Source organism: Bombus vosnesenskii, unplaced genomic scaffold, assembly GCF_011952255.1.
Source record: "Bombus vosnesenskii isolate JDL3184/JDL3185 unplaced genomic scaffold, Bvos_JDL3184-5_v1.1 scf7180000015363, whole genome shotgun sequence".
NCBI lineage: Eukaryota > Metazoa > Arthropoda > Insecta > Hymenoptera > Apidae > Bombus > Bombus vosnesenskii.
Genome location: NW_022883956.1, coordinates 78,035 through 89,178, shown reverse-complemented (window position 1 = coordinate 89,178; position 11,144 = coordinate 78,035). Strand labels below are relative to the sequence as shown.

The 11,144-nt window shown below is 41.1% G+C and overlaps 2 protein-coding genes across 2 annotated transcripts; both read right to left on the bottom strand.

Moving 5' to 3' along the window:
• Positions 1-4,892: 4,892 nt before the first annotated feature.
• On the bottom strand, positions 4,893-7,538 carry LOC117241192. The gene has a single exon (XM_033507167.1). It carries the CDS (start codon positions 7,536-7,538, stop codon positions 5,823-5,825), a length of 1,716 nt encoding a protein of 571 aa, XP_033363058.1. The 3' UTR covers positions 4,893-5,822.
• Positions 7,539-7,889: 351 nt separating this feature from the next.
• On the bottom strand, positions 7,890-8,981 carry LOC117241191. The gene has a single exon (XM_033507166.1). It carries the CDS (start codon positions 8,979-8,981, stop codon positions 7,890-7,892), a length of 1,092 nt encoding a protein of 363 aa, XP_033363057.1.
• Positions 8,982-11,144: the final 2,163 nt, after the last annotated feature.

Genomic DNA, 11,144 nt, shown 5'->3' with positions numbered 1-11,144 from the left:
ATATTCGAGCAGCCATATGATAAACCAAAATTCCGGGCGCCTTATCACGTGTGACCGTCCGCTCAGCATCCGTTCTCAGCCGCCTGGGTGGCATTCGGTCATTCTAGCCGTTCTCCGAAATATATGATAAGTACGAGCAAAGCCTTCTCCCACTCCAACGAATAAAAGAATATAAATGCTCCCTTCAAAATTATCCAGTCAGTCTGAAAAAATTCTCAACTAGCCCAAGAATCAAAAGTGTATCATCGCGAACCGAAAATAATACTGTACAAATTGAGTAAAAATAAAAGAACTCGACCTCCTGTTCGGAAATTGACAAGTTTCTTGTTTTTATCTTAATTTTTACGCTACAAGGGCTACGACGACCAAGAAATTGGATCTTTCCTAACGAGAGTAGAGCGCGAAAATAGTAAGAATGAAATTACGGTATATACTAGCGATAGGCGAAAAATAGATTGGATATTGGATAGTGGATGTTCAGATCACATTGTAAATGATGACTCCTATTTTGTTGAATACGAAAATTTAAAAAACCCGATAAATGTAAAGGCAGGAGACGGTAGAATTCTAAAAGGAACAAAAGTCGGAAAAATTTTAACTTACTTTGAAGTAAACAAAAGGATGATTAAAATTATAATGTCTAATGTATTTTATATGAAAAAAATGGATAATAACTTGGTCAGCTATGCGAGAGTAACGAATGAAAATAAGATAGTCCCAGGAAATATTTCAAAGATATATAACAAATACAGAAAGTTGATAGGGATCGCATTCAAAGATCATGGTTTATATAAAATAAGTAGTTACTTTGAAAGGCAAGAATCTCACGCTAAAATTGTGGGAAAAATGACAAATACAGAAAATAATTTGAGAAGGTCAGAACCGGAAAGAAAGAAACCTCAAAGATATGGCCAAACGAGCTCATATTACATTTATGTGAATGAAGTTAGCGCAGACAGTCCTCAAACCTATGAAGAAGCTTTAAGTGGAGATGGCAGCGGTTCATGGAAAGAAGCAATGGGACGAGAAATGAACAGTTTAATCAAAAATAAGACCTGGCAATTAGTAGAGAAACCAAAAGACAAAAAAGTATTAGACTTGAAATGGGTATATACGGACAAATCTGATAATCGTAAGAAAGCGCGACTAGTTGTTCGAGGCTTCGAACAAAAGGAAGTACTGGAAGATTTATACTCTCCAGTGGCAAAAATGCAAACGTTCAAGTTATTACTATCTTATTGTTGTCAATATGGTTTGACGATTATGCAAATGGATGTAGAAACAGGATTCCTAAACGGAACTATAAAATCGGAAGTATTTGTAAAACAACCTATAGGTTACGATGATAAAAGCAGGAAAGTATGTAAATTATCAAAAACGTTATATGGATTGCATGAAAGTTCAAGAGCTTGGTATGAATGTATATGAAAAAATTAGGATTTCAAAGGAGTAAGAGTGATTATTGTCTGTATATGAAGTATGAGAGCGATGATGTTATATATTTAATTCTATTCGTAGACGACTTATTAATATGTGGAGAAAACAAAAGAAAAATCGATGAAATTGAAAACAAATTGACAAACCAATTTGCGATGAAGGACTTGGGTGAAGTAAGGACTCACTTAGGAATAAACATTGAGTACGATAATAAGAAGTGTGAGATGAAATTGGATCAGAGTAGTTATATGGAGTCATTAGCAAGGCAATATAATATAGAAAATAGTAAACTATATTTTACACCAATGGAACAAAACTTAAGTTTAGAACCCGCACAATCAGCCTCAGACGATATAAGATATAGAAATCTCATAGGAGCTTTATTAGATATTAGTACTGGAACAAGATTGGACGTTAGCTATAGTGTAAACTATTTAAGTCGATTTCAAAACAGTTACAACGAGACACACTATAAATATGCATTGAGAATTTTGAAATACTTATATTTAACTAGGAAATTAAAATTAACTTATAGAAGAAATTTGAATGCTGAAGTTATTGATTGTTTTATTGATGCTGATTGGGCTGGAGATAAAGTAGATAGAAAATCCACTACGGGATTTATCATAAGATTTTTCGGAAACGCAATTTACTGTAAATCGAGAAAGCAAAGTGGCGTGACAAAATCATCAACAACCGCCGAGTATGTAGCTTTATCGGAAGCTGTGAGCGAAATTAAATTTGTAAGAAAATTGTTGAGAGATTTCAAAATAATGATTGAGACACCAATAAAAATTTACGAAGAAAATTCTGGAACGATTGCGATATCAACATTTGGAAACTTAACAACAAATTTTAAGTACATTGAAGTTCACTTCCATTTTGTGAATGAAAGTTACGAAAATAAAGAGACTGACATTATAAAAGTAGATTCAGAAAATAATGTAGCTGATATTTTAACGAAGGCTCTAGGGAGGAACAAATTTGAAAATTTTAGATTATTTTTAAGAATAGTTTGATTGACTTATAAAAGGAAATGAATATGCAGCACAAAAAATTAAGGAGGTGTAATGAGATATGTATAATTTTCCGTGCTGGACTAGATTAAAGGCGTAATAGAGATACTTGTATGTGAATATCAGTGTGTGGAAGTGTGTGTGTCCGAAGCGTCTCGAAAACAAAGGAATGTAAACTCTTCAGTCGGTTAAGAGTCGTTTAAGAGTCAGTTAACAGTCGGATATAGAAGAAAGTGCTGAGACGCGTGCAAGTGTGTATCGATGAACATATAAGGAATCGTTCATGAAATAAATATTTCATTATTTTAATATTAATCCTCAGTATAAATTTAGTGTTCCTATAACATTATTTCGGCCTCAAAGATCCACAATTTTCAACAAAAGCACAGAGAGAAAATCAAACGTTTATAACCCATTAAAAAATTATTTATGAATACTTACACTAATTATAAATGAACATAGTTGATTTGAAAATTATGTTAGGTACATTAAGATTGTTCAAATTGAATCTCGCAGTCGATCACTAAAACGAACGAGTGAATTTTTTTATCGTTGTCCAGCAATTCGATCAACAAATTAAAAAGAAAAGCGTGTAATTGGTTGTAAACTAGGCGATGTCATTAGTCCCTAAGTTAAGCTAGATCGATGTTTACAAAAATTATTGACGAAATCACTTGCAATCGTGAATAACATTCAACGCTATAAAATTGAGACTTGAGAACTAATGTTAATTGGGATTAATGTATAATAAAAATAAATATATTGTTAATTTCCAAAAGAGAAGCTGCGATATAACGTTGTTTAAAATCAAAATATGTTAAAGTGGAACTTGTAGTAATCGTATATTCGTGTTTTAAAATTGATATCGCTGGTAAACGTTTTGCACGCAAAGGTGTAGCTCGAAGTTATCCGGATATGTATAATAGTATGGTTTTCCGATGTTCTTGGCGCTGTATTATTGTTACACCACGAGGCTTGCCATAGACCGTATTCCTAACAGCCGCTCGTGGCACTACAGTGTCGCAGACAGATCATCATATAGGACCAGCGAAATATATACAATGTAGCGACAAGCGTGTCACGGCCGGCACACTTCAAATCCGATGGACTGATGATGGAGATAAATATGTGGCGGCACTCGGCGACAACGCATATCGCCGAAGTGCCTAATGAGCCATCGATATCCCAACGGTCCTTCCGCCGAATGTTCTAGAAGAAGGCGTGCGTGGCAATGGTTGCGGACGCCTAACAAACGCGCGGATAGTGGGGATATTGAGGGACGAAGAAAAAAGAAACAGATCCAATCGAAAGTTAAATTGTAAGAGCTTCAGTCTTGGAAAGACACGGCTGGAGTTCAGAACCAGTAATTAGTGTAAACCAAGTGCAATATCGTAAAGTAATTCGAATTAGAAATCAGTTGAAAATAGAAAAACCGTGTACGTCGTGTTTCTGTGGTTCGTTTACATTTAAGAGTGCCTACGTGACGTAGCACGTAGTTGGTAGTTCTTACATAGGTATGAGGGAAACAATAGACAACGTTAGAAGAAGGACGGTTTCGCTATCCAAGGCGAATCGAAAAGTGTGCGTGTTGCGAGAATCAGTCGTTAGAGGTTTCGAGTCGTCCAAGAGTAGAGTCGTGAGAATTGATAGAGTTGTTAGAGAGAGAGTGTGTGTGTGTGTTAGATTCGTTGTGACGAGAGTGGTCAAATAACTGTAAAGTTATTTGATATAGATACGAGTATTGCATTTAGATCCTACGCGAAACAAGAAGTTGAAAATATACAATAAAAATTTTTCGTTTGAGGCTTCATTTTCGAGAAAATCGACTTTGAATTTTCGCTCGGTACGCGTGCACTTTATCACGTCTCGTTATAACGAACCTCACAGTAGATTTTTTAAAAAATTAAAAAAAAATTTTTTATTGTATATTTTCGACTTTTTTCTTCGCGTAGAATCACCCCCTTTCCGCTTGTACCACCAGTTACCAACCACCCTGTATTTAAAATGATAAATTAATGTACAGCCTGTATACGTGAATCGTTAGTACAAAGTATAAATTGCAAAATGAAATCGCGGATTAATACTCGTTAATGCTCAAGGTACTGTAGATACTGTTAGATACTGTTTCGCGCGACTAACTGATAACTGATTGATAACTGGTTGCTAACTGATAGATCGGTATGTATTGCTCTGCTCGCGATCAAGTCTGTAGTTTCGACCAATCGCGGGGAGGCGCAATCGCGAGGAGAGACGTCAATTCCCGTTACGATTATAGCAATCGACACCACGAATTGATCGATCCCCTGATTTCCTTTGCGATAATAGGGGTGATTCAGTTTGTATAACACTGTGATTCACAGAATTATAAGTTATATATTTCCAACACTTAGATTACACTGTTGAATAGATATAAATAGATAACAACTTATCGCACGAAGATAAGATAGATATGCACGTTAGAGCAGGACTCTTATAATTGAATTTAATGTATTAGTGGACGTAGCACTACAATATATTTAGTAGAGGAGATGGATGTTCGACAATACCGAGAACCGACTTAGATAGTTTGCGTGAATTACGCTCCTCTAGCGTTGTGCTTAGACTTAAACGTTAGGCGTTAGATTTAGACTGACTTGCCGCTCTTATGCTAATACGGAAGAAAGTTCGGTGTGGGTATGCGCCTTTGCCTGAAGAACGCGGATTCGTTGTTCACACTTTTCGTTAGGAAAAGTGAGAGTAACGATCTGCGGTGTCGATTGGTCATGACCTACGCTAATGCTTGATGGGATGAGTAGGAAGCCTCCTACCATCGTGGTTGGCAGATGACCTTGTTCATGGGAAAAACCAGCTTGTTTTGTTAGATAGCTATTCGGTTTTTCTTAATAGGTGCGTACCCGCTTTTTCCGTGTTTTTAAGTGCGCCTAATAAACCCAAGGACCTCTCTAAAAACCGGATGTGTTTCGAAAATATTTTTAGGCTTAAGAAATTCTTCAGCACAAATGGATTGACTGAAGATACATGTTGACAAAATACAGGGAAGTGAAAGTTATGGTGGGTCCTTAGGTTTATTGAGGGTCGGAATGACGCAGGCCGTTGGCTGTCCGATCGCGAGGGCTGGCGTGCAGATGTTTTAGGCGACGTAGCATCCTCCCTCCGTTGAGAGGGCACCGATCAAATTCTGGCTGTGGAGTCAGGTGCGTCGTTGGTGAATTCCTTCGCTCCGTGTGGAAGTTCGTCTGGATCTGGTTGAATGGGTAAGGGGACCAGTCTTTTGACACCACGGTCCAGGATGCTTGTTGCCGTCTGCACGATAGCGGTCCGGATGATTCCATCGACTCCTGGATGGATCTTGATTACGCGGCCCAAAGGCTATTGCATAGATGGCATGTTATCCTCCCTGAGGATTACTACGGTGCCTTCACGAATGTTATGTTTGCCCTTATCATGCTCCCGTAGACTTGTTAGTGTATCACCGATTAGGAAATGACCGGGAGTGAGGACAGGAGGATCTTTCGGATCGGATGATATGGGAGTCAGTGGGCGTGAGTTAAGAATGGCTTCAATTTCAATCACAAGGGTGTTGAGGTGCTCAAAGGTCAAGAGCTCCGTGCCGACGACGCGGATGAGATGGCGTTTGAAAGCTTTCACCGCAGCTTTCCATAAACCGCCAAAATGTGGTGAGTTCGGAGGATTGAAACGCCATTGTATCCGTCGGTCGGCGAGAAAATTCTGTACCCTCTCCTGGTGGTCGTCGGACTGCAATAGGGTCCGGAGTTCTTGCAGCTCGCGGTTAGCCCCGACGAAATTGGTGCCATTGTCGGTAAGGATGGGTGCGCAGTATCCTCGCCGCGAGATGAATTGGCGTAGAGCATCCAGGAACGCGTCGGTGGTTAGATCGCTGACTAACTCTATGTGGACAGCCTTTGTTGCCAGACAAATGAATATGACAGCGTATGTCTTGATTTTACGTCGGTTGCGATCCCTCCTCTCCTTGATGTAGAATGGGCCGCAGTAGTCGATTCCGACGTTCGTGAACGGACGCGATTCGGTAATACGCGCCTCTGGTAAATCACCCATCAAGTATTCCACTGGTGGAGGGTTAGCTCTGCAGCAGCGGACGCACCTTCTGAGAGTGCGCCGCACTTGGCGACGGCCGTCGATCGGCCAATAGCGCAGTCTCACCGCGTATAGCGTAGCTTGTGTCCCTGTGTGATGGTTGTTCCGGTGTTCTTGCTCTATAATGTGCTCTGTTACAGTGGATTTCGGCAAAATAAATGGATGTTTTTGGTCGAAGTGTATAGCGGAGTTGGTTAGTCGTCCTCCGACTCGTAGTATCCCCTCTTCGTCGAGGAAGGGATTTAATGGCTGTAGATTTCCTCCAACGTCCTTGCTTCGATTTTTCTGGAGTGTCCGAATTTCAGTCGCGAAATGACTGGATTGTATTATCTTCATTAATCTGTTGTGCGCCGCAGGTAATTCGTCTGTTGTGAGATGGGCAGATCGGTGTTGCTTATGTCTCCATCGAAGACACCAAGCGACGATTCTTATTAGTCTTGTCCAGGACGAATATCGGTGGAGGAGTGTGTTGTCGTTGATATTCGTTGTTAGACAGATCGTCCTTTTTTGTTCCAGGATGTCGACCAACGGTGTCGGGCTCCAGATCGGCCAATGGTTTTCGCTCTGCAGGAGCCAACTTGGCCCGTTTTTCCAAATAGACGGACATAGGAATTCCTTGGGCGTCTGACCTCGGGAGATGAGATCCGCTGGGTTATCATCGGTAGGCACATAACGCCAGTCGGTGATGTTGGTCTTGGTCTGTATCTCGGCCACTCGATTCGCCACAAATGTTTTTAAGGTGTGCGGCGAAGACCTGATCCAATGGAGCACGATGGTGGAATCAATCCAATATACGATCCGCGATATCTTGGTCGTCAGGGCCTGTTGTATTGACGAAATCAGGGAGGTCGGAATAAGTGCCCCGCTTAATTCGAGACGTGGTATGGTGAGCGATATGAGCGGCGCTACCCTCGATCGCGCCGTGAGGAGTCGAGTCCAAATATTGTTTTTTTGGTCCGTCGTTCGCATGTATACGCACGCTCCATATGCCCTTTCGCTAGCGTCACAGAATCCGTGTAGTTCAATTTTCGTTACGGATTCTATGATGGGCTTCCGTGGGAATCTTACAGCATTTAGCAACGGCAATTGTGTGTGGTAGCTGATTCATTCTGTATGTAAGTCTGTTGGAAGAGATTCGTCCCAATCTACATTCAATGTCCAGACTTGTTGCAAAAGCATTTTTGCTCGGACGATTACCGGAGCGAACAATCCCAGTGGATCATAAATTTGTGCGATGACCGGACTGATTGACCGTTTTGTGACTCGGGAAGTGTCGCTGATCGTCTTGACAGAATATAGAATGGAATCGTCTGCTGAATCTCAAAAGACGCCGAGTGTTTTTAATGTTGAGGACTCGCCGAGATGTAATGTTTTGTTGATGTCTTCCTCTGGTAATCCTCGTAGCAGATCCCGGTCGTTTGATGCCCATTTGCGGATATTTAGGCTGGCTAGCTTGAGTAGTTTCGTTAGGTCATTCCTCACTGATAGGGATTCGTCCTTCGTATCGGCTCCGGTCAACGCATCGTCGACATAGAAGTCTCGCTGCAGGATCTGCGCTGCTATCGGAAATAGAGGTCCCTCGTCTTCTGTCAATTGCTTAAGACATCGAATGGCTAGATGCGGTGCTGCGGATAGACCGAACGTTACGGTGTTGAGTCGGTATGTTTCGATCTCTCCGTTATCGGCGCGCCACAAAATTTTTTGATAAGTACGATCTTCTGGACGTATGATGAATTGCCGATACATTTTTTCGATATCGCCGGTAAGGACATATTGAAATGACCGGAATCTCAAAAAGATGTTTCTCAAGTCCTCTTGTAGTTTCGGGCCAGTATGAAGGGCATCGTTTAAGGAAACTCCAGTGGTGCTTGATGCTGATCCGTCGAATACAACCCAGAGTTTGGTGGTGTCGCTCGACTCCTTGATCACGCCGTGATGTGATAGATAATACCCATGGTCGGTGGACTGATCCGTGTTGATCTTCGTCATGTGACCCAAGTCTAAATATTCTTGGATCAGCGTACTATACGCGGCTTCATACTGGTTATCGCGTTGGAATCGACAATGAAGAGAGACGAGCCTGCTCATTGCAGCGGCCTTCGATGACGCTAGTGAGGAAAGTTTTTCGTTGAATGGTAATGCAACGACGTATCTGCCTTCCTTGGTTCGTCGGACATGGTTTCGGAAATGTTCCTCACATAGTCGTACAGATTCCGAAAGATGAGTAGTGTCCGGTCCCTCGTCGATCTCCCAAAACCGCGCGAGATCCGCTTGCAAAGCCGCTGTGGTTGCGTGGAACGTATTTATCGCGGTTTGGGACGTTGGACTCGCCCCGATAACCCAACCGAACCGTGTTTTTTGCAAACGCAGTTCAGGTTCGTCTGAACTTGTGCTGTGTAAGTGCCTCAACATCTGGTATTCATTGTCCCAAGGAACCGTTGGTATGTTTTATTGTCAGGTACCTCTATGGGTATTTCCTTTAATGAGGGTCATATTTATCACACCACACCTTTATTAGACGAAGCGCCCGTCCCATTGACCGCGGCTACGTTGGGCGACAGACTGTCGCCTCGAGCCACAGCTCACTGTCACTAATCGGATTGAATATCTACGATTGTTTAATTACAACTATAGCAGACTCTAGATTACAATGTTAGGGGATTATCCTGAAGTTCCTACGGGGCTTCGATATCCTTTCATCTCCGACATATACATATATTACATTCTTTCATAGTTATCCTCTAATGTATTTGACCACATATTCATGTACTTATTTATGTCTATGCACTTATTAATAATTCATACTGTTACGTCAGGCGACACTCTACTTAAACCAGGCCACACCTCGCGGGCAAGATGGCAGCCAGATGTCTTCAGGATCCTTACTGCGTCCCTTCAATAGTCTCAAGTACCCTCCATAAATCTTAGAAATTTTCTAGTTGAGATCCTTCAGACCGAACAGATATTCTTTCCCTGAATTGTTTCCTAAAGTTTATGGTCCACCACGGGTTGACACGGGAAAGTTGCCTTTTCTCATGTATGAAGGCCTCCCATTAGCAACTTTATCTCGAGGGCGGTTAGCATCCTTCCTCACCCACCACCATAGCAAATAACCAATTAACAACGAAGCCTATTTCCCTCACTCTCTTAGCCAAAATCGTCATCAACAAATCCGATGGTCCCGTGCGCTAGACACACCCGTCCTTAGCTTTCCTCCGCCACATCATCGTCACCAAACTTCGCTGACTTTCCATCTTTCAAACAGTCAACATCCTTTTGATCGGGTTTACGCCCGTAAATCAGTTACTTACTTATCTTATACATACGCACCAGCGTAACTATCTTCTTTACAAGTGGTTGGAATAAACTGTGTTTTATAACTTGTTACATCAGTGTCATATTCAATTTAACTACCTCTATTATCCTAACCGAAATAGAGGATCGATCATTTCGTGGCGTCGATTATCCAATCGTAACGGGAATTTACGACTCCCGTTGACGTGCTTTCTTGCGATCGCGTCTCCCCGCGAATGGTCGAAACAATCATTATGACACCAGGTCATCGTCAGGTTAGCGCAACCTCAGGCATCAAGACCTCTTTCGCATGACAAAGCCATCATCAGATTTGTCATTACCTCGTGGAAGTAAGTACCTTGTCTTATCAATAATTAATCATCAAATAAATGAGTAGGTAAGCAATTTAATCCATTTCACTAAAACTCATACATTACAGACATCCGATCTTCCATCGCATGACCCTAGGCAGTCATCAATAATCACAACATCCTAAGGTACGCTCTTCCCTTATTAATAGCTCTTTATTAGGTAAATAAATAAATAGATAAGTCGAGAGACCGAGAGGCACCTAAAACCTGTGGAGCCTCTTAATGAGGCTCCATTCTTCCGAGGTACCCCCTCGTAGGGAGTTATAATTTCTTAAAACTGACAATAGTCAATATTCAATATGTACAATTCCATTATAATAAATAAACACAAATTAAATTAAACAGCATATAAATAAATACAGAAATAAATAAATAATTTAATAAGTTAGGTTGAAAACAATTTTAACCATCTAAAAATATGTTGCCAATTTCAATGAAGCTCCTAAGCTCGTGTATTACTATTGTCTTAATTTTATTGTTATTTAATCCCAGTTCGTATGAACTTTCCTTGGTTTTTATAGTAACAGTCCATCTACTACCAAGCATTACTGGTATTATTCGTCCTTCTTTCGAGCCATATATTGATTTAAGGTGTTCCAAACATGGGAGGTATTTGTCAACCTTTTCTTTGTACGGTTTCAGGAGGTAATCTGTATTCTCGTAGCGGACTGTAACACCGACCACGTAAAGCCGTTGCTCGCTTTTGACTACGAGATCCGGCTTGTAACGATTACCCCTCATCATTATTGTTGGCTCAACAAATACCTCATCTCGCTCTCTTAGTTTATTGGCTACAAAGTTTTTAACTTCATCGTGCCTTTTAATGCGAAGGCCCTTTGTGAACTGGCATAACCATAGCACATGCCCCAAGGTTTCCGGTTGGGCATGGCACCTTCTACACGTTACATCG